We start from the raw sequence: 23,641 nt of genomic DNA, 5'->3' as shown, positions 1-23,641 counted from the left end.
TCTGCGGACTGCAAGATGGGGCCTAACATTCATTCATTCATTCTATTTTCAGCGTAGTCCCTTTATTAATCTGGGGTCGCCACAGTGGAATGAACCGCCAACTTATCCAGCATATGTTTTTTAGCAGTGGATGCCCTTCCAGCTGCAACCCATCACTGGGAAACACTCATATACTCTCATTTACACCCGACACTATGGACAATTTTCGCTTACCCAATACACCTGTACCGCATGTCTTTGGACTTTTGGGTGAAACCGGAGCACCCAGAGAAAATTGCTGAAATTATCAATTGCTGATGTCATGTTGATCACAATATATTATTTTGGCCACTGTTGAATAGTCTGACTCCCCACAACATTTAATTGTTTGGTCAAGGCGTAAGTCTTTACATGCAAAATGGCTGAAGAAATTGTCTTATATTTTGACATAATATATATTTTATACATTTCCATTAGACTTTTTGTTTTAAATCTGTTTACAATTTGTCAACTTCTTCCAGCTAAATCTGGACTTTTTTAAATGAAGGTCTAAAAGGAAATTGTTCTAGTGTCCCATTTTTACTTAAGATTTTTGTTTGTGCTATGCTGTATTTTCCTATCTGTATTGCAATGACGTGATCTGGCAACCAAGTACAGTACAAACAGCCACAAATATATATATATATATATTGCTATAGTTTAAATCAGAACAGCCCTTTAGTATACACTGATATTGACAACATGACTACAAAGTGATTTGACTGTCTTATCCATACACAATGACAGCAGGACTTGTCATTCTAAAGCCACTGACATGTTCATCAACACATACATTTTGTTTTGAGAGATGAACTAAGGATTTTGAGCAGGTGACTGGCTTTTGCAGGTAATCTGTGGTGTTTTGCTAATGATATGGGGTATTGTGTGTGGAATTTTGAATAACTAAGGCAAGGATATGAATTCTTTCCGGATGCACTGTATATACCCTGGCCTCTCCTGATGGGCAGGGATCTTCTCTCACAAGCGCACGGGGAGATTTTTCACCCAGCCTCGGACAAAGTGACTCTTTGGGTCTGGCCTGTGAGAGGTTAAATCTAAGTGTCACAGGTTTACTGGCAAGGGTTATAGAAACTATTCAGAATGCGAAAGCAGCTTTAACACACCTGCATATGACAAGAAATGGAATGTGTTTGAACTGTGGTGCGAGCAGCGACACATCTTTTTGCTCAGTGTGCTGTGGCAGATGTGTTATGCTTCCTGCAAGAACTTGCAGGGCTGCAAATCTGGCTGCGATATCTGCATGCCATGTGGAGATCAATGGAAAAAATATTGGTCAACACCCGCTGGTGAGCCGGTTTATGAGAGGAATGTGACATATGAACAAAGTTTCAAAGCCGGTGATTCCACCATGTGATTTATCAGTGGTCCTGAACGTTATTCCCAGCCAGCATTTGAACTGATGGAAAACATTGATTTAAATACCCCTTCACTAAAGGTTGCTTTATTACTTGCACTTTCAAGCACAAAGTGCATCAGCAAATTTCATGCGCTATTCATTCATAGCTCTTGCATGATATACGCTGCAGATTTAGCAATCTCTTAAAACTAATCCAGTGTTTGTGCCTAAAGTAGAGTGCGTACAACACTGTTACCTTAACAAAAGTATAGGAGTAAAGAGTAAAAGTGAAGTAAAAAGAAAGTAAAGAGGCCGAATGGAGAAGACTCGTTCTTTATTCTCGCACTGCAAATGGTCTGCTCAACTGTTTTCTCACTCGTGAAGCGTTCAGTTTTTCCACTTACAAAGTCTGCCATGTAAATAACAAATGCGCCATGAAGTTACGCAACCAGGGCTTAATTTGTGCTGGAACAAGCTGGATCCGGATACGGCTGATCCAGGACCTCATTTTACCGATCCCCCTCCTCAATCAATCAATCAATTAAGCCTTTATTTGTCACTACACTTTCGTACAGCGAAATTGGACCCCCCAGACCATACACAAAACATCACACTTTTCAGGGGAGACAGATCATAGGAGGCAGCATTTAGAAACGAAGAAAGATACATTTGGACAGTTAGGCAAAAAAAAAACACCCCCTCAGCTTGCCCTTGATTAGGACAAAGTGAGAAAAGGGAGAAAAACAGCCCTATTTTAGCATAAGCACACCGGCAAGACACAACATAGACACAGGGGATGGGAACAGGGGTAATGGAAAACAGTCCATTGAGTGCGGGCAGCCAACTGGTCCAGCAGCCATTTCAAGGCGCAAGTCACAGTCCCGCCCACGCCCCACGTGGGTAAAAGCACACAAAGGCGTTTGGATGGGGATCGGTGGTGTCCTTGACAGGGGCAGGAATTCAGAGCGTCTGCTTATCTTGCTTATCCCAGGAATTCCTTTTTCGTTTGGAAAGCAGGACAAGGAGAGCCTCAGAGATAGAATAAGATGAGACAAGAGGTGCTAGCAAGGAGAGACATGGGATGGAGCGGGAAGAAGAGTGAGAGCCAAAGAAGAATCCTCACACACACCCCAAGCAACTCCCCAACCCTTTCGTCCACAACACCTCTCTCTCCTCTGGTAAAATGCCAGATACGTTACCCTGATTAGTTCCAGGACCTCACAATTTACAAATTAAGCACTGGGCGCAATTGACTCAGGGAATGGGAAATGAGAGTCTGATTGGTTTAATGCACGTTATTCTCAAAACACTCCCATAACTCATTAAGAGAATAAGTACAACCCTGTCAGACCATGCACCTGGGTTCCCAGCATATTTTTCCGTCCTTAAAATAGCAAAAGTGGATTTGGACACACCCTTAATGCTTTTTAATAATAATAATAATAATAATTCCTTACATTTATATAGCGCTTTTCTGGGCACTCAAAGCGCTTTACAAACAATGGGGGGATCTCCTCATCCACCACCAGTGTGTAGCATCCACCTGGATGGCAGCCATTTTGCGCCAGACCGCACACCACACACCAGCTGATTGGTGGAGAGGAGACAGCGATGAAGCCAATTGGAATATGGGGATGGTTAGGAGGCCATGATGGACAAAGGCCAGTAGGCAGATTTGGCCAAGATGCCGGGGTTAAACCCCTACTCTTTTCGAAGGACATCCTGGGATTTTTAACGACCACAGAGAGTTGGGACTCAGTTTAACGTCTCATCCGAAAGACGGAAGTCCCATGTGCTTTAGACTTTACAATTAGACCATTAAAAAGAGCCCAAGACTGACATCCCAAGTTGGGAAAAGTCATTTCCGGGGGATACAGAGTTGATTTGCGGGAGGTTGCAGGAGAGTGAGTGCCTTACGAGCAAGGGGGTGGGTGAGGACTGGAGGGTTTGTAAGTGGGCGACGTACAGTAGGTGAGAGCTTAATGTGATCATCACCGCTGTACGATCTACCGCCGCCGTTTAAAAAAAAAAAAAGATTGTGTTTTAAGGTATGACCACAGTTTGCGACTATGCCGCCAGGTGGCACAAAGGGACGGGATGCGAACGGACAGAAGTGAAGTTTATTCATTCTTATTCGAGTCAAGCTAATGTACGAACCACCAATCAGACTATTTCTAACCCAGTATAAATAACCAAACATCTTACCTTTAGTCATCTTCGTCTTGAAGAATCCCCCCTTCCACCCCTTCTCCTCCTCTTTTCTACAAGGCAGCATGGCGTTCCCAGTGGCTAGCACTGCGGCCTCACAGCAAAAAATGCCTCCGACTCAGGTATTCACCCAATCGGACACCATTTTCGTGTGGAGTTCATGTTCTCCCTGTGCTTGCTTGGGTTTTCCCCTGGGTCCTCCGGTTTCCTCCCACACTCCCAAAAACATGAGACTTAAGTAAATTGACTAAACCAAATTAGCACCAAATTTACTTCTGTCAGCAACACATCACCTTAGCAATCCTTACGTAGCAGGAGGGTGGGTGTTTTAATTACTCCCCTCTCGCCCTGCAACGGTAGGGAGCTCCAGGCACAAGGATCTTTTGAGCTCGGGGCTCTCTCCCGGGACAGCATGCCAAACTAGCTTATTAACAATCATCAGCTAAGTGTGAACTCTTGAAATAGACTATATACATTGAAGAATGTATTATTACATTAGCTGTAAATACTCTGCTACTTGTAAATAAAGATAAACAATGAAACAAAGCATAAGTCCTTTATTAATCATTAAAAAGACAAGTAGGCTACATTATTTAAAGGAATAAAGAATAACCAATAACCTTCCGGGTGAAGTGCTTAAGTCCGCTATATTCAGCACCAAAACACTAGTTGCCATGAGATTGTGTTGGTTTGTTTAATAAAATAATAATAATCTAGCCTAAATAAAATTAAAGCGAAATATTAACCTTTTTATAGAAGCCTCTTAGTAGGAGCGTGCGAGACGTACCTGAAGAGCGGTGGGGGTGAGTTGCACGCAATATACCTGAAGAGCGGTGGGGGTGAATTGTGCCGTGACCTATAAGAGCAGTGGGGGTGAGTTGCGCCGCGACCTACCTGAAGAGCGGTGGGGGTGAGTTCCGCCGCGACCTACCTGAAGAGCGGTGGGGGTGAGTTGGGCGCAACACCTAATGGTGAAGATTGTATGTTATTACATTATAGAAAGCAGACATACTCCAAACAGTCATCTTCAATATCTCATTCATCGTCTCGTGGACTACATTATCTCATGCATAATGAGCGCGTCGTTGTGAACCAGGAATAGTATTCACAGCGGTTTCCACATTTTGTACAGGATTATTCTAAATTTGATTAAATTCATAATTTCCCCTCAAAATTCTACAAATACTCCATTATGACAACATGAAAGATTTTTAATTAAATTCTTCAGCGTACCCTTCTACATCTACATCTTTTTAAAAATACAGTAACCCATGTTTTTCAGCAATTGATATATTTACAGAAGCAAATTTGTGCAATATTTAATTTTAGGTGAACAATGGAAAAGAGGTTCATAAAAAAGCCACAAACCAACTAAGAGAAAGAAGGTGAAAATGAAACCACTTCCTCTCGTGTCACATTTCAGTGCAGCCCCCATAAAACACAATAAAAAATGTTTTGAAAAAAAAGCTTTACCTTGGTTGTATGTACTTATAGCTGAATTTATTACAGTTGGTGGAAAATGTGCAAGTAACACTATAAAGTCTTGGTGATTATGTTCCTACTTCATAAAATAGTGTCAGTATTCACTGATTAGGCAAACAAACCACACAGTTATTTTAAGTGCATTCGGATGGCTCAGATTTGACAGATTTTCAATAATAGTGTTTTTACATTATCAAGGTTACAAGCAGAAGCAAAATATTATTGGGGGAAAGTGTTGAGTTAGTCTGATAGACTTCAGTAATTAAATGTTCATGAACGTATGTTAAGGTAAATGTGTTTAGATGGAAAAAATTACTCACAAGTGGTTGCATTCAAACATAAAGCAAGTGTGAAATGACACCATTTGCTGACGATCACATCTCGCACTCAACCCTGTCTAAACCGTCACAGTGTAAAGTTCACACTACAATGAGCAAAACACTTAAAACGTGCTTTAAATTGTATTTTAAAGTGGGATTATTCAAGGAACATGTATGTTTGTGTTGAAATGTAAAATCTGAAGCAAATAGTGATCAGACATAGGGCCTATTGTCAAGGCTGAGTTATTTGTATATATTTTTTTCTTTTGTCTTTGTGTCGAGTGTTTTATTTAAGCTGTGATCTGGTTAAATGAATGAGTTCTTGTGAGTGTGGCTATGAAGCTATTTTAGTATGTCAATATCCAGAAGAGAAGAAGTTTTGAAAAATGTGGAAATACAAATGAGCAATTTGGATATTTTATAAATAAAAGACAAAAGCACATTTAAAAAAAGATTTGAAGGTTTTAACTTTTTTTAGTAAACATGAAGCCACTGGAGTTAAACAGAAACCTGATGGGGTCTAAGCTTTCAATACAGCTCGAAAGCCAACTAGATGAATGTGGTTTGTTCTGGAGGCAGGACAAAGCCAACCTCATAATGTGTCTATTAATGGATGTGTGTGATTGGTTTGCATGTGAAGGATAATCTATCCAGCATAAAATTCATTCTGGTGTAAACAAAAACAGCTTTACAGTCAAATATAGGCTTGTTTAATAAAGGATGTTTAATAAAGTTCAAAGGTAAATAAATATATGCCCACGCTTTAAAAATGCAGAGTTGGTTTAATCTGTAATTTTGGGTACCGAAACCAACAGACAAACCAACAGTTGGAATAAAAGCTACAAATATTTTAAAAACAAATATGTTATATTTTATGAAATAATTTCCCATATTTGATAAACCCAGCTTTTTTCGAGTGTATTTGCTCAATCAAGACTATCTAATTTCCCTATTTGAAATGTATGCAAAATTACTATTATATACTCCCAATTTAAACATTTAGTTAGTCAAATAATAAAGAGAATAAAGAAAATAAAAGAATAGTATAAAAAAATACATCTTACATTTCTTACAATAATATAAGACATGCAAGCACAGATCTCAGTTATAGTATATCATCTAAATACGAAAGTGAAAATGCGTACAACTTCAGGAGTTAAATTGTGTTTTATTCAAGTAGAAAGAAGGAAAGAAAGAAAGACTAACCATGCAATAGTTATACAAAGAAAGGAGAAAAAACGGATATGCGCTTGTGCGCGTTCACGTAACAGCATCCTGTCAATGAATCAGAAGCGACGTCTGTCTATACAGAGCTGCTGACGAAAATGAGGTTCGTTTTAATTTTATTGCGTTTACGGCTGTGGTATTTGGATGGTAAGTTATTTTGTTTTATATTCAAATGTATTATTGCACTGCGAGTTAATACTTAGCCTATTCAAAACAGGAATTGCGTAAAACACGAAGATGTAAATTAGGAACGTACAGTTTGCGCGTAAGCAATGTTCTGGGGCTGCCTGATAATAATGAGGAGAAATAACAATATACTATAATACTATTAATACTATATTAGATAGTAGGCTATAAGATATTTATTATTTTAACGAGTTTGTTCAGTTTATTCTTTTTTGTCTGCGTTCATGAACTGTTCTCAGATCACTCCAGCATTTAGAAAACAATCAGAATCAACTTTATGAATGACTGTGTTTTAGGTGTGTTTGGTGCTGATGAAGATGAAATGAAGACTCTGTCTGTAACGGAGGGGGATTCTGTCATTCTACACACTGGTGTTGCTGAAATGAGAAATATTACAGTGTTACAGTGGATGTTTGGACCTGAAAACCCAGAGAGTGTTATTGCTGAACTCAACCATGAGGCGATGATTAATAATGTTTCTGATGAGAGATTTAGAGACAGAGTGCAGATGGACGATCAGACAGGATCTCTGACCTTCACAAACATCAGAAGCACAGACACTGGACTTTATAAAGTAGAAATCAGCACAAATCCAGAAGCAGACAAAATGTTCCGAGTTACTGTCAGTGGTGAGCAGTAAAGTTTGGTGTGCTTTATAAAGAGCTGTGTTTTGACGATACATCTGAAAGCTTATTAATCTCCTAACCCTGTCCCTAAGTGAACCTAAAGTTTGACTGATTTGTCTTCACCCTCAGCTTTTCTATCTGCTCCTGTCATCATCAGAAACACTTCTAAATGCTCTTCATCTGAAGGTCCGTCAGTCTCTCACTGTGCGCTGCTGTGTTCAGTGGTGAATGTGAGTGCTGTGAGTCTCTCCTGGTACAAAGGAAACAGTTTAATCTCCAGCATCAGTGTGTTTAATGTCAGCACCCGTCTCTCTTTACCTCTGGAGCTGCAATATGAGGATAACAACACCTACAGCTGTGTGATCAACAACACTATCAGCAACAAGACTGAACACCTGGACATCAGACAACATTGTCAGCCATGTGCAGGTACTTTTGTTTTTAATTACTGAGCTACATTGTTAGTTGTGTTCATACTACGATGTTGTGATTGTTTTGTTTTAGATTTAATATTTAAATATTTACAGACATGTCTTTGACTTCAGAATCAGACGATGCTTCACAAAACCAGAAATCATGGAGAAATTTGATCATCATCACATCTGTCCTGTTTGGCGCTTTAGCCGTCATTGCAGCTATTGGTGTGTATTGGATATTGGATAATAATTAACTTTTTACCTTATTTTTACTGTAAATCTATAAACATTTAATAATCTGTTCCTGTTTAAACTTACATTTGTTTAATAAGTCTTAGTGATTTTTATTTTGATCCTATTTAAAGGTTTGGTCATAAGATGTGCTGATAAAAAATGTAATGAAGTGAAAGAGCAACAGGTGAGAGTTACATTTAATGCATAGAAACCTTTCAAACATCATCTCACAACTTCAGTGCTGTTTTTATTATATTAGAAGTACTTGAGTTGCAGATATTCTGTGATGCATTTCGGGATTTAAAATTATCTGTTGTTTGAAAAAACATCATTTACAGTTGAGGTCAGAATTATTAGCCCCCCTGAACTATTACCTTCGTTTATTTTTTTTTCCACGTTTCTGTTTAATAGAGATAAGATTTTTTCAACACATTTCTAAACATAATACTTTTAATAACTAATTTATTTTGATTTATTTTATCTTTGCCATGGTGACAGTACTCAATATTTGACTAGATATTTTTCAAGACACTTCTTTACAACTTAAAGTGACATTTAAAGGATTAACTTAGGGTAATTAGGCAAGTAATTGTGTAACATTGGTTTGTCCTGTAGATTATCAAGAACAAATATAGCTTATTGGGTCTAATAATTTTGTCTTTAAAAGGGTGTTTTTTAAAAAATTAAAAACTGCTTTTATTCTAGCCAAAATTAAACAAATACGTTTTTTTTTTTTTCAGAAGAAAAAATATTATCAGACACACTGTGAAAATGTCCTTGCTCTGATAAACATAATTTGGGAAATATAAAAAAATAAATAAATAAATTCGAAGGGGGCTAATAATTCTGACTTCAACTGTATATATAGCTTAAAGGGGCTTATAATTTTGACTTTAAAATTTTTTTTTTTTTTAATTAAAACTGCTTTTCTTCTAGTTGAAATAACAAATCAGACTTTCTCCAGAAGAAAATATATTATCAGACCAACTGTGAAACATTCCTTGCTCTGTTAAACATCATTTGGGAAAAATTTAAAAAAGAAAAAAATTAAAGGGGGGCTAATAATTCTGACTCCAACTGTATATAAAACTGCACATCATTATTTTGCCAAATACGATGCGATCCTGGGTTAACATCTACGTTGATCCTGGAACATAATTTTTGTTCAAAAATGTGATCAATACCTATTCTCTACCCCTAAGCCCAACTATAAATGTAAATTATTTCCAAAATTGGAAGGGAATAATAGTTGGCAAACAATCGTGTATGTAGAAGTGCATAACTGTAAGCCTAAACTAGACAATAAACGTATCCCTCAACTCTGATTGGCTGATTGGAATGTTGTTCCAGGATCAACATAGATGTTATTCTAAGTTCTATGGTGAAATCAGGTTGGTGTGTAAAATTACAGTTGAACATGAACATATGTTGTCTTTTATGGTCATTAAATCTGATCCACATAATTTGTTCTTTCAGTTTGTTGAAACTGTTTTGTTGAAGCATCTCAGTGGAAGCAGATCTTGTCAGAGCGAGTGCATCTTCACTCTTCTGCAGTCAAATACAGATGCGGAAACAGAACACAAGAGAGTCAGAGAAGTTTAAAGACAAGCTCTTGTAAAGAAATAATTTCAGTTGTGCATTTAAAACACGGTGCCTTGTATAAAATGTTTGAATTTGAGTAGAAAAAAATAAAAGAGATGAACTTATACAAATGCCAAAGCTGAATTGTTTAATTTAATGTTTTGGTAATATTTTAAGCTTAAGTAACAATTCTCACTACTACAAGCTTATTATACATATATTATACATATTAAACAATTAATGTAAATACAGGAGTTCCACAAAAAAACATTTTATCACCTTAACTTTTTTTTCTTTACACAAATGAACTTAAGTTATTAAAATATAACTTAAATTATTTAAATATGCAGATGATATGGCACTTGTTGGCCGGTTGACTAAAACAGGAACAAAGGGAGATACCCTGTACTATAGTTATAAAAAAATGCATCAAAACTGGTGTAAAATGAGTTTACTGGAGATACATTTGAATAAAACCAAGGAGATGGTATTTACCAGAAATAAAGTAGTTCTTACGTAAGGTTTGATACCTTTGGTCCTTGAAGGACATGAAATACAGACAGTTCAACAATATTTTAAATATTTAGGAATTTTATTGATGGTAATTTGACATTTGCTGGAAATGTAGAATGTATAAAAAAGCTTGTTAGGAGATTACAACAATTTGACATGAGTCAAGATATTCTGGAGATTAATAAGGTTGAATTTGGTTGAAGGAGTTGTGAGTTTTAACATGATTGCATGGCATAGACTGTTGCCAATTAAAGTAAAGCAAAAACTGTCAAGTAGTAAAAATTCCCAGTGCAATTGTAGGCAAAGCATAAAGAAAACTAAATGAACTGTGAAAAAGTAATGACAATTAAACAGAAAGCACACATCATTATTGAATCATTATTGAATCTTTTGCCTTCAAAAAGACATTTTAGGCAACCTCAATTAATTTTTTTTATGTCATTAGTGCCGACTGCTATTAGAATTTTAAATACTGAGTTTTAAGTATGAATAGGGTTTTAACTGAGTTTTTAATGTGATATTTGTGATGATATTGAATGCATTTGTGTTGCCTGTTTTTCTGTGATATTTGAATAATATGAACGCTGATGTGGTTGCGTGGTGAAGCAAAGATAAATTTCTAATTGTGGACAATAAAGAAAGTATTAAATATTGGCAGTTTATTAGTATTTATAAAGTACAATATTAATCTACATAACTAATCCTACCCAATACCTAAACCCAACTACCTTACTATTAATAAGCAGCAAATTAGCAGTTCCCCTTCGGTTGGGGAACTTCAGTGCCATGAATGGGAGGATTCGGATCAGAAGCCGCTTATCTGGAGAGTATTGAACGGGCCAATGAATGAAATTAATTGGCAGCGTAAGCTTGCGCAGGTGTGCGACATCTGCAATTATCTCAGCATATAAGCACACCTGAGCCAGCAGACGCCATCCTTTTCGCTTCAGATCCTTTCTGAGTGAGTCGATGAGGGTTCCTCTTGCTGATCAGCACTTCAGAGCGAACGAGTGTGTCTCCCGGTCCAGAGTGGGTCTTCGCGGTGGCAGACGGTCGAGCTGGGTTACTCCCTTGCCTGCGGTTCTTTGGGTCCGGTCCTCCAGAGCGGTGCGTATAGTTGCAACTTTCCTAAAAGAGCAACACAGTCGTGCAGCACGTCCTTTTCAGGATGGCGCTCCGACTGTGCGTTTCTGGATGCGGGGGTTTCCTGTCTCCGGATGATGGACACGATCACTGCATTGCATGTTTGGGGGTCCAGCATGTTAATGCGGTGCTCGCGGGCGGTTCATGTCGTCATTGCGATGCCATGACCGTTGCACAGCTAAGATCGCGGCTAACTTTCGCAAGAGAGCGAGCCACCCCAGTTGCCTCCTGTTCTAAAAAAGCAGCGGGCGCTCGGGCAGATCTGAGGGTTTCAGCGGGAGCTAATCCGCCGCCCACAGGCTCGCGGACCTCTCGCTCCTCACGGCGCTCCATCCAAGCTTCGGGTGGTGAGAGTGATCCGTCTAACCAGATGGTAGCTCTCACACTCGCTGACACCGGAGATCAGATGTCCTCCGCGGCATCGGAGGGTGGGCTTTCACTGTCCGACGAAGATCCGGACCCGCTCGCCCCCTCCGGGCAGGTGAGCGCTGTCAAATCGGATCCTGAAGCGGACATGTTAGCCGTGCTTTCCCGGGCTGCTTCGGCCGTGGGGTTGGAGATGGTTTATCCCCCAGCTCCGCGGCCGGACCGACTAGATGGGTGCTACGTAGAGGACCAGAAGGCGAAGCCTTCGAAGCCTCTCGTCCCCTTCTTCCCGGAAGTGCACAGTAGGCTCACGCAGTCCTGGAGGGCACCTTTCTCTGCCCGTGCTGCGAGTGCCTCCGCCCTCACCGCCCTTGACGGCGGAGCTGCCAGGGGGTATGAGGCGATCCCGTCAGTGGAGCGCGCTATCGCGGTCAATCTTTGTCCGCGCGGCGCCTCTACGTGGCGGGGTTTGCCCCGCCTCCCGTCCAAAGCCTGTAGGTTGTCTGCCTCCCTCGGAGCCAGAGCTTATAAGGCTGCGGGCCAGGCTGCTTCTGCTTTGCACGCGATGGCCACCTACCAGCGCTACCAAGTGCAGGCGCTGGCCGAGCTGCACGAGGGCGGGTCCAACCCAAGCTTATTACATGAGCTGCGCACCGCGACCGACTATGCTCTTCGGACTACTAAGTCCGCCGCGTGTGCGCTGGGGAGGACGATGTCCACACTTGTGGTTCAGGAACGCCACCTCTGGCTAAACCTGGCCGATATGCGCGACGTTGACAAAGTTCGCTTTCTTGACTCGCCCATATCCCAGGCTGGCCTGTTCGGCGACACCGTCGGTGAATTCACCCAGGAATTCAAGGCGGTGAAAGAGCAGTCGGATGCGATGGGCAATGTCATCTATCGGCGTGGCCGTAAGCCCGCTCCGCCCGCCGAGCCATCCACCTCCGCTGTTCCTCGCCGAGGGCGCCCGCCAACGAGTGCTGCCCCGCCCCCGCCTGCGCCTCCGGCCAAGCGGGCGCGGCGTTCACCTCGAAAGCAGGCAGCCCCTCCTGCCCAGGGCGCCGTTAAGTCCGGTAAACGGACCGCGAAGCGTCCCTGAGACAGGCCATCCGGAGAAGAGGAAACTTGCTCTTTCCCCGCTGGAGGGCGGGGCCCCGATAACAACGGTACCTTTCAGTGCCACCAAAACATCAGTAAAAGAGCACTTTTTCCCTTCCCCGGATGTGACTGCACGAGTTCTGCCAGTCCGGGACGCGCTGCCTTCCGGCTCGCAGACTCTACGTGCTTCGCCAGTGGCTCACGAGCGCTGGGGGGACGGTCTCCCTTCCCTCAGCCCTCCAGCCCCCTCTCCGGAGTCAGGGTGCGGAGCCAGAGCGAATCGCTCTCCTCCAGCTTTTCCGCGGGACCCTCGTGCTTCCCGGATCAGCACACCCACTCCGCGCTGCCCCACCGCTGGTACGTCAGCGATTGTAGCGATGACTCCATTAGCGAGGGCTCTGCCTGCCTGGTTAGCGCGGGCCAGCCCCTCGCGGTGGCTCATACGCACAATCAGACTCGGTTACGCGATTCAGTTCGCGAAACGGCCCCCCAAGTTTACGGGCGTGTATTTCTCCAGGGTCAACCCCCTGTCCGCCCCTGTCTTGCGAGAGGAGATTGCTGCCCTCCTGGCGAAGGGTGCAATCGAGCCGGTTCCTCCAGCCGAGATGGAGAGTGGGTTTTACAGCCCATACTTCATCGTACCCAAAAAGAGCGGTGGGTCACGGCCAATCCTAGATCTGCGCGTTTTGAACCGTTGTCTGCACAAGCTGCCGTTCAGAATGCTCACGCAGAGGCGCATTCTCCAATGCGTTCGTCCTCGGGATTGGTTTGCAGCCATAGACCTGAAGGACGCGTATTTCCATGTCTCCATTCTTCCACGCCACCGCCAATTTCTGCGGTTTGCGTTCGAGGGTCGAGCGTGGCAGTACAAGGTCCTCCCCTTCGGGCTCTCTCTGTCTCCGCGGGTCTTCACCAAACTCGCGGAGGGTGCCCTAGCGCCCCTTCGGCTCGCGGGCATTCGCATACTCAGTTATCTCGACGACTGGCTGATTTTAGCCCACTCGCGGGAGCAATTGATTATGCACAGGGACGAGGTGCTTCGGCATCTCCGCCTACTGGGGCTTCAGGTCAACCGAGAAAAGAGCAAACTCGCCCCCGTGCAGAGGATTTCTTTTCTCGGGATGGAGCTGGACTCGATCACCATGGTAGCGCACCTCTCCGAGGAACGCGCTCGCCTGTTGCTGAACTGTCTGAGGGAGCTCGACAGCAAACTAGTGGTCCCACTGAAGTTCTTTCAGAGGCTCCTGGGGCTTATGGCATCCGCAGCCGCCGTCACGCCGCTCGGGTTGCTCCATATGAGACCACTTCAGCACTGGCTTCACGATCGGGTCCCCAGACGCGCATGGCACGCGGGCACACACCGGGTCTCGGTTACTGCGCTGTGTCGCCGCGCCCTCAGCCCTTGGAACGACCCCTCGTTCCTACAGGCCGGTGTGCCTCTAGGACAGGCGTCCAGCCATGTCGTTGTTTCAACAGACGCTTCCAACACGGGTTGGGGGGCCGTGTGTCGCGGGCATGCGGCTGCGGGCCTCTGGAAGGGTGCCCAGCTGCATTGGCATATCAATCGCCTAGAGCTGTTGGCAGTGTTCCTCGCTCTCCACCGCTTTTTACCGGTGCTGGAGCGGCAACACGTGCTGGTCAGGACGGACAGTACGGCGGCGGCGGCGTAAATCAACCGCATGGGGGGTATGCGCTCTCGCCGCATGTCTCAGCTCGCCCGCCGTCTGCTCCTCTGGAGTCACCCGCGACTGAAATCGCTGCGCGCCATTCACGTCCCAGGCACGCTCAATCGTGCAGCCGATGCGCTCTCACGACAGCTGTTACGCCCTGGAGAATGGAGACTCCACCCCGAGTCTGTTCAGCTGATATGGGCGCGATTCGGGGAGGCCCAGATCGATCTGTTTGCTTCCCCCGAGAACGCTCACTGCCAGTTGTTTTTTTCCCTGACCGAGGGCTCTCTCGGCACGGATGCACTGGCCTACAGCTGGCCTCGGGGCATGCGCAAGTATGCGTTTCCCCCAGTGAGCCTGCTCGCGCAGTTTCTGTGCAAGGTCAGGGAGGACGAGGAACAGGTTCTGCTAGTTGCGCCCCTTTGGCCCAACCGGACCTGGATATCAGAGCTCTCACTCCTCGCGACGGCCCTCCCCTGGCGGATCCCTTTGAGAGAGGACCTACTCTCTCAGGGACAGGGCACCATCTGGCACCCTCGCCCCGATCTTTGGAACCTCCACGTGTGGTCCCTAGACGCGAGGAAGACTTAGGTAACCTACCGACTGCGGTGGTTAATACCATCACTCAGGCTAGAGCCCCCTCCACGAGGCGCGCCTACGCCCTGAAGTGGAGTCTATTCACTGAATGGTGCGTCTCTCGCAGAGAAGACCCCCGAAATTGCCAGATTAGTGTTGTGCTCTCTTTCCTTCAAGAGAAGTTGGACAGCAGGCTGTCGCCCTCCACTCTCAAGGTTTACGTGGCCGCCATCTCCGCTTATCATAGCGCGGTGGCTGGCGGCACCGTGGGAAAGCATAACCTGGTCATCCAGTTCCTTAGGGGTGCTAGGCAAATTAATCCATCTCGCCCCCCTCTCATGCCCTCTTGGGATCTCGCCCTCGTTCTCACGAGTCTGCGATCCGATCCCTTTGAGCCACTCGAATCAGTATCTCTAAGATTTCTGTCCCTGAAGACAGCTCTGCTGGTTGCGTTGGCCTCCATCAAGAGGGTTGGGGACCTGGAGGCATTTTCGGTCAGTGACTCTTGCCTGGAATTCGGGCCGGATTACTCTCACGTTATCCTGAGACCCCGCCCCGGTTATGTGCCCAAGGTTCCTACCACCCCCTTTAGAGATCAGGTAGTGAACCTGCAAGCGCTGCCCCCGGAGGAGGCAGACCCAGCCCTTTCTTTACTTTGTCCAGTTCGCGCTCTGCGCATTTATGTGGACCGTACTCAGAATTTTAGATCATCTGAGCAGCTCTTTGTCTGTTATGGCGGTCGGCAGCAGGGAAGTGCCGTATCGAAACAAAGATTATCCCACTGGATTGTGGATGCCATTTCACTCGCTTATTCGAGTCGAGGTCAGCCGTGTCCCCCGGGAGTACGTGCACACTCCACTCGGAGCGTTGCATCCTCTTGGGCGCGTGCACGCGGCGCCTCTCTAACAGACATCTGTAGAGCTGCGGGCTGGGCGACACCCAACACATTTGCAAGGTTTTACAATCTGCGAGTGGAGCCGGTTTCCTCAAGGGTATTAGGTAACCCTTTGGTGATTGAGGAGACAACTCGGTAGGGTGTTGAAACACGCTTGCTGCGCCATTCTCCCTAACACGGAGGTACGTGCGCCTTTTTTATCTGTCAGTAAAGTTCCCCGTCAGGTGAGCCCTGCAGATTCCTCCGTGGCCCCCAGCACTGACTCAGCGGAGGAGTCACTTGCTGGCCCACTACGTTGTAGGTCTGCCCGCTGGTCAGCCCGCGTTTTGGGTATAGGTGCCTGCTATGCGTGATCCCCACTAGGCGATCCCATATGCTTATTCCGCCACGGTTAAGTCCCCCCCCTGGGCGGACCCGTGTCTTCCCTCTCCGCTAACCACTCTTTGCTATGCGTACTCCCCCTTTTTAGGGCTAGTCCATAGATAAATTCTGCCATCTATCCCCCCCTTGGGTAACGGATGGCCTCCGCAGCGTCCTCCCTATCGGGATTGCACGCTTCCCAACGTACTGTCGTATTTTCTAGAATTATCTAGATGCTCACGACTTCCAAAAAAAATATATCTAAATCCGTAAAACTTCTGTTGAAGTAGGATAAATTAGGGCCAGGGACACGTTGGAGGACCGCGCCCCCCATGATGTGGGTGCGTCACGCTTGCTTGACTATCTCCTCATCGGGGGTGTTGGTAAGGTGCAGTCATTATGGCGCTTTCCATATTCTCCCATTCATGGCACTGAAGTTCCCCAACCGAAGGGGAACGTTCGAGGTTACAGAAGTAACCCTTCGTTCCCCGAGGAGGGGAACGGAAGTGCCATATTCCGTCGCCATAATGACTGTCCCTTAGCTGTTTGAAAGTCTCTTCAGCTTAAAAGGATGGCGTCTGCTGGCTCAGGTGTGCTTATATGCTGAGATAATTGCAGATGTCGCACACCTGCGCAAGCTTACGCTGCCAATTAATTTCATTCATTGGCCCGTTCAATACTCTCCAGATAAGCGGCTTCTGATCCGAATCCTCCCATTCATGGCACTTCCGTTCCCCTCCTCGGGGAACGAAGGGTTACTTCTGTAACCTCGAACGTTCATTGAACTAATAATCATAAATAATAATTTCATATTGGTTTGTTTATAGTGTGAATTGTACATTTAAGTGACCAAATTTTTCAATTGAATTCAAATAAATAAAACTAAACTCAATTCATGTTTAATCCATTTCTTTTGAAAATGTATCTATCTATACCCGTTTTAGTTTTCAATCCACTTTTATTTTGATTTTATTTATGGATTCAGATTAATTTATTCTATCACTACTTCTATAGGTACAAAATCATTTATTTCTTTGCTTAAAGCCTCTAAACACCCTTCATTGATGTTGCGGTTTATTAACAGACACCCTGCAGTGCTGCTATTTCCATCTGAGGTTTAGACGACGAACTGCAAGACATAACGTATGAAGGGTGCACTGGGTTTATGGTCAAACCTTTACTCTAGACAAAGGTGAACATATTTTTCTTTGCTTTAGTGCTTCAGTTGAGTTTAACCACATGGTCTTGGTGTTTTTTTTCCTTTGTCTTTTATAAGTCAATATTTTTTTATAGTTAATGTATTTACTGACATGAACTAAGAATGATTGATAATTGTGCAACATTTATTAATCATAGTTCAAAATTTTCCAAAGTTGTGCTTGTTAAAGTCAGATATTATGCGGCTGTCTTGAATACTATATATTCTGAAATAACAACTGCTGAAACTGACAACACAGTACTTAGAATAATCTCGACCATCAGTGAATATGTGCACATCCATATTTATATGATCATCATACTGCTGTTTTTTTAATGTTTGTCACCATAATGTGAATTAATAATTCACAGGTTAGTGTATATGCTCCATTCAGCCTTTTTTATTTCTGTCAGCATTGCATTTAATTAAAGAGTTAATTAACTATTATGGCTCATAACAATGTTTTGTGTCTATTTTTTATGTTTTGTGTCAAGTAGCCTTTTAAAAAGTGGTATAAAATACATCCAGGTGATTATGTCCACAGAATAAAATGTTTCATTCTTATTCAACAGCAGCCAATAAGCTTGTATTGCTTTATTCTGCGATAACTATCCACCTGGACATATTTTATCCCTTACCCTTTTGCACTGCAAATTAACACAGACTAAATATGAATGGCTTTATGTGTTGCCTTACATCAACAAATATACTGTGATAATACTGTAAAACATACTGTGATAAATGGATTCTTCATTGTTGGTTCATATTTATAAATCATCATAAGACATTAATGAAATAAATATGAAATCTTAATAAAAACTTAGTTTTCAAGCAAGAAATGTACTTTATCCAATTAATGTTCATTACCATCACATATTTTATGCTGTGTGCAATTACTAACTCAATTAACAACTGCAGCTCAATATGAATAAAATAAAACATATCAGTGTAGTTAGGTTTGAGTAGTCAAAATCTTCCTAACTGTGTCTTTCTTGCAGTTAATAATGATGGAACTGTTTGAGCCATAAAGAGCTAGTAATGAAACCTACTTTCTAATCAATTCATTGGTGTAAAAAGAGACTTTTTTTACTCCAACATTAATTTTACACTGTCAAACAATACATTCTTCCAATAACACACAATTTAAACTGATTGATATCGTGAGAAAGTTCTATATAGCCATACATCAATGCTGTTCACTTACTGTACCAAATATTTTTCAAAAGTTCAAAGCTCAACATGTCTGTCAGCACACTACAAGAAAAGATGAGGAAAACAATTCAAATGTCAGTGCACTTGAACTAAAAGGCACTTAAATTAATCAAAACAATGCTTTAAAAAAATAAAGGATATTCAAGCCAAGAATAATATACAGGTATATAAACATAAAAAAAATAAATACATTTTTACCAATCCACAAAACCTTGTTTATTAAAAGTGCTCTACAATTGTTAAACCAAATTTCAAGCTCTTTAATTCTAGTAATGTTGACATTTTATATTTGTTCAAATATGTTATATTTAATTAGATGCTTTTATCCAAAAGCGACTAACAAATGAGGATAAAAACGCAGCATAATTGACTTAATACTGTAACTTACATGTAAACGCACTATATAAACTATACGTTGTGTTTATAAGAAGATTTCTGGTGCATATGGAGCAGAAAAGAGGGTTTTATTTAATTGTTAATAATTTTATCATAATTTTATCATTATAATTGCCATATGAACAGGCTTTGGTGTATATAAACAGAAATTAAATGAATTGTGATTTCAAATCATTTACCGGATTTGTTTAAATCTTGAGGCTGATATGTAACTTGAGTCAGCAGTATATCAGCAGCATGAATGTGTTTTTCCAGCCCCTCTGTTTTTCCAGCAGCAAAAACTAAAGATGAAACTGTAAATTCATATAAGAATTATTAATATGCATAAAAAAAATCAATGACATATTTAATGACAAAATCTTGCCTTTTGTAAAAGATTATCACATATACTACTACTTGGATATTTCTATGCTGACTCCTAATATCCTAATTAAATATTTATATAAATTACTCACCAATCAGCACAATGAGCAGACTGCCACACATCAGAGCAGATATGAAGCCAATAATCTGCCATTGCGTTTGATTCTGATCCATAAACACCTCTGCTGTATGATTGAGACACTCATCTAATTCAGTTAGTTGACCTGGTTCTGTGAATAAAGTGTTTAAAAAGTGAAATCAGTACCAATTTTAACAGTAAACATTAGCTTTCATCACTGAAGAACTGAATGGACTCACCGGTTTTGATATATATTCTGATGCTGCTGCTGAATTGTGGAGGTGTGCGTGTGCTCATACAGTAATAAAGTCCTAATTCATCAGCAGTAAGGTTATTAATAACCAGACGATGTTTAAACTGCACTGAATATTTGATTCTGAATGATTTATTCAAGTATAAAGACGATGCTGTTGTTGAGAATGATCGCAGAATCACTGTTGGAGGATCTGGAGTTTTCTGTAAGATCCAATAAACGTCATTTTCATCAAGATCACAGTTTATGGTCACATTTGATCCCAGAGCAGTTAGTAGATCTGCCACTCCTGCTTGACAACAGATCAATACATCTATCAAAAAAAAAAAAACAAAGAGAAGCAAAATGAGCATCATAATTAAGATTAGAGATAAGAGTATAGTTTAAACATTTCCACAGATCCCATAAGCAAAACTCAATTTTATTATGTTTTCATACATGTTTGATGATAATTTCCATAATAAATTAGAATTTTGACACAAAATTTTTGAAATATATTGTTTATAATAATACATTTTATTTAAATGCTTCATAATTTCATACATTTAGTGTTTGTTTAAAATGGGACAAATCTGTAATTACTTTAATATTTAGTTTATTTAAGAGTTTAGACAGTTCTTTCATGCTTCGCTGAGAAGAAGATAACAAGTTGTAATTTTCAGTGGTGCGAACTGCAAACATTGTAAAACTGTGACCCGCTACTACATCTATTTTGCAGAGCTGGGCCAATAAACGATATTATATTGAATTGCACTAAAATATATGTCAATAACAATGATGTCAATAACAAAAGCTCTGGACTTTTTTACTCTACTTTTTGGCCACCGAAAATGTATCCGTCAAAAACATTTTATCCTCTAATTTTTGTGGCTTCAGTCACTGTTGGGATACTCTTTGAAATCTGGAAGCATTTCCAACTTATATCGAAATATATTTTTATTGTTAAATATGGAAAATAATTATCAGGATTGCATTTATTGCCAAATCGCCCATGTGACATTCGATATTTTCTTCTGTGTGCCTATATGTAATTTCGGTCACACTTTACAATAACAGTACATGAATAATGATATGTTAACTAAACATTACTTTATTATGAATTAATGATGAGTTAAGGTATGCACTAATCATGAATTAACTTTACAACATGAGTCACATGAGTTCATATGTAAATAACGACTACCTTAATTACTTGTTAGTACATGTTGTTCATAAATGTATTAATTAACATGTAAGTTTAAGCTTAATGTAACCAACATGAACTCATGAGCTGTTAATGTATAGTTATGTCATGACTACTTGGAGGGGCACATCACTATTAACTCATTCTTAACTACTCATAAACTCCTGTTCATGTTGATGTTGACAGAACACTTTTCTATTGTTCTTCAGTGTAAACTCACTAGTTGGACATGCATAAGGAGTTCATGAGTAAGAATGGGTTAATGATGATGTGCCCCTCCAAGTAAAGTCACAACATAATTATACATTAACATATCATGAGTTCATCATGGTTAAATTAAGCTTAAACTAATGCGGTAATTAATACATTAATTAACAAACAATCATGTACTAACAAGTAGGTAGCTGTTATTCACACATGAACTCATGTGACATATGTTGTAGTTTATTCATGATTAGTGCATACCTTAACTCATGATGAATTCATAATAAACTAATGTTTAGGTTACATATCAATACATCACTATTCATGTACTGTTATTGTAAAGTGTTACTGTAATTTCTTCATTCATTCATGTTGTTTTGAACTGTGCTGCGTGCTGTCAAAAGCCCTCATGAAAATGAATTCACTGTCAAACTGTCAAAATATTTTTCAAAATGCAATTTAATGTAATATATTATTAATTTTACTTTGAACATTTTAATTTTATTGGCAGATTATTTTCATTTGGGTAAACCATCTTATTTTTTGTCATTACATTTTAAGATGATACAGCTGTCACATTTTTAGATTTAAATAAATGTAAACTAAAATAAATATATTGTACACAATCACGTACAACATGTGGATTACAGTCAAATATTACAATATATTGATAATGTAATTTAACTTATAGAGCTGAAGCTGAAAACTCCTCATGTCGCATAGAGTAAAAAGCTACACAAAGTCAATTCCCGCCAGAAGTTCAGATTAGATTGACTGAAGCACTAAAGCAAAATAATATGAATCTTAGACTCACAACACTCACTATGAATACTAAAAGCGTCAACTCCGAATTTGATCCTGATATGTGATGAACTCAATACAAAATCGATTATTTACTTACTCGGTCATTGCGCCGCCATCTTGTGGTGAAGCAAACTTACAGCATTTTGGTAGCAATTTAAATAATACGTTATTTTGATCTCACTCACATTGGCAATAATTTTTTTCAAGAAAATTTTGATTATTTCCATTTTCAAGACACAATAATCAAAAAACAAACTCGCCTGTAGCGAGTGATTTCAGATCTACTCTTGTGTTTCCACTCACAGATGTTTAAATGATCTCAGTGTTCAAGACATTCATCAGGTTCAGACCATAAAGATCTCAAAGCTTCTAATCTGTGAGTTTCTTATAAACATTTGATTATATGGGTTTTGTTTTAATTTCATACCTCAATAAATGTGTTTCTCTCGCAGGTCTGTTGTGGTTTAAAGCCACTGAGTCTACAAACTTAGCAGTAACATTAGGAGCTGATGTTATTATAATGTGATCTTGATATAAAGGAGATTTACTGGTGAAGAAAGAAATCTCCAGATCCTCCAGTGTTGATCTTGTGCACTTTTGACAGCATATATGGAGGAGGACATATTATTGTGTCAAAACTAGTGAACCACAAAAAGTGCATTTTCACTCTTCTGCGGTCAAAAACATAGCTGACTGATGCTGTTTATCATTAGTTTTCAAGAGACCATATAAAAGGAAATTGTTTCTGGTTTTTGTTTTTTCGCTTCAGCTGAGTTTAACCACACAATATAGCATGTGACTTTCTAGACAAAAACAAGTTGCACAATTGCAAAAATACTATTAAATTGTTTTATATTCCTCTCTGAAAACTTTAAAATATTAAATCAGTTCTGGTTATGACCTTGGCATTAAATCTGAAATAATTGTGTATGTTTTGTTGCTTATACACTGCTGTAAATTATCCGTATTTGAGGAGCTACATAGGCCAATAAAACCTTCAGTTTACTACAGTATTTATTAGTTTATCAGTTGACGAGTACATAATACTACAGCATGCTGTAGCATCTATTATTGAAGTGTTGCAAATAACATATAGTATAATATAATTTACTATAGCATGGTTTTAAAAACACCATCACCATCATTTTTATGATAAATTACTATAGTATTTATTTGTGTGTAAACACAGAAACAAAAAAGAGAGACTGTCACAATGCCAAATGCAAAAATCTAGCTTGTAGTTGATTATTTTCACTATATTTTATCAAAGCAAAACAGTTTTGGACAAAATGAAGACATTTTTTACTTGTAAAGCTATAGGCTTAGATAATCATTATATTTTTAACATAAATGGCAGCTTGTTCTTGATTAACAGATGCAAAACTACTCACTGAAAGCTGTGAGTTTGTGGCAAGATGATGAAACAAAGGGCCACTTTTTGAGTGGTGTTGTTGGTCAATATTGCAGAGTGATATTGCTTGACTTCTGGATTGCTGAGAATGGGCAAAAACATATTTACAATAAAATTAGAAATGTAAGTTCTTTAGTATTAATGTGTCAATATGGCACAAGTTCTAGTTACCAGCATAAAACTATAGGTAGCAGTAATAGATTCTTTTTACTCAATTGCATGTTTGAGGCCGTACTTCTTTACTTTACCATCACATGGTTTA

The 23,641-nt window shown here is 40.8% G+C and overlaps 1 protein-coding gene and 1 long non-coding RNA gene across 2 annotated transcripts in view; one reads left to right on the top strand and one right to left on the bottom strand.

Moving 5' to 3' along the window:
* The window catches only part of LOC101883412 (uncharacterized), a 31,755-nt gene extending 20,709 nt beyond the window's left edge, over positions 1-11,046 (top strand). The window contains exons 7-11 of the mRNA XM_021473537.3: positions 7,095-7,427; positions 7,554-7,853; positions 7,970-8,065; positions 8,206-8,258; positions 9,551-11,046. Of these exons, the coding sequence (XP_021329212.2) occupies positions 7,095-7,427; positions 7,554-7,853; positions 7,970-8,065; positions 8,206-8,258; positions 9,551-9,676 (908 nt within the window). The 3' untranslated portion in view covers positions 9,677-11,046. The remainder of the gene's footprint in view (positions 1-7,094; positions 7,428-7,553; positions 7,854-7,969; positions 8,066-8,205; positions 8,259-9,550) is intronic.
* On the bottom strand, positions 3,272-6,715 carry LOC141380221 (uncharacterized). The gene is made up of 3 exons (XR_012397884.1): positions 6,142-6,715; positions 4,511-5,934; positions 3,272-4,439 (listed from the first exon to the last, which is right to left on the bottom strand). It is a non-coding gene; the product is annotated as an uncharacterized lncRNA (long non-coding RNA).
* Positions 11,047-23,641: the final 12,595 nt, after the last annotated feature.

Source organism: Danio rerio, chromosome 22, assembly GCF_049306965.1.
Source record: "Danio rerio strain Tuebingen ecotype United States chromosome 22, GRCz12tu, whole genome shotgun sequence".
Classification (NCBI taxonomy): domain Eukaryota; kingdom Metazoa; phylum Chordata; class Actinopteri; order Cypriniformes; family Danionidae; genus Danio; species Danio rerio.
The sequence above is the reverse complement of the archived record's forward strand: the minus strand, read 5'-3'. Positions and strand labels throughout refer to the sequence as shown.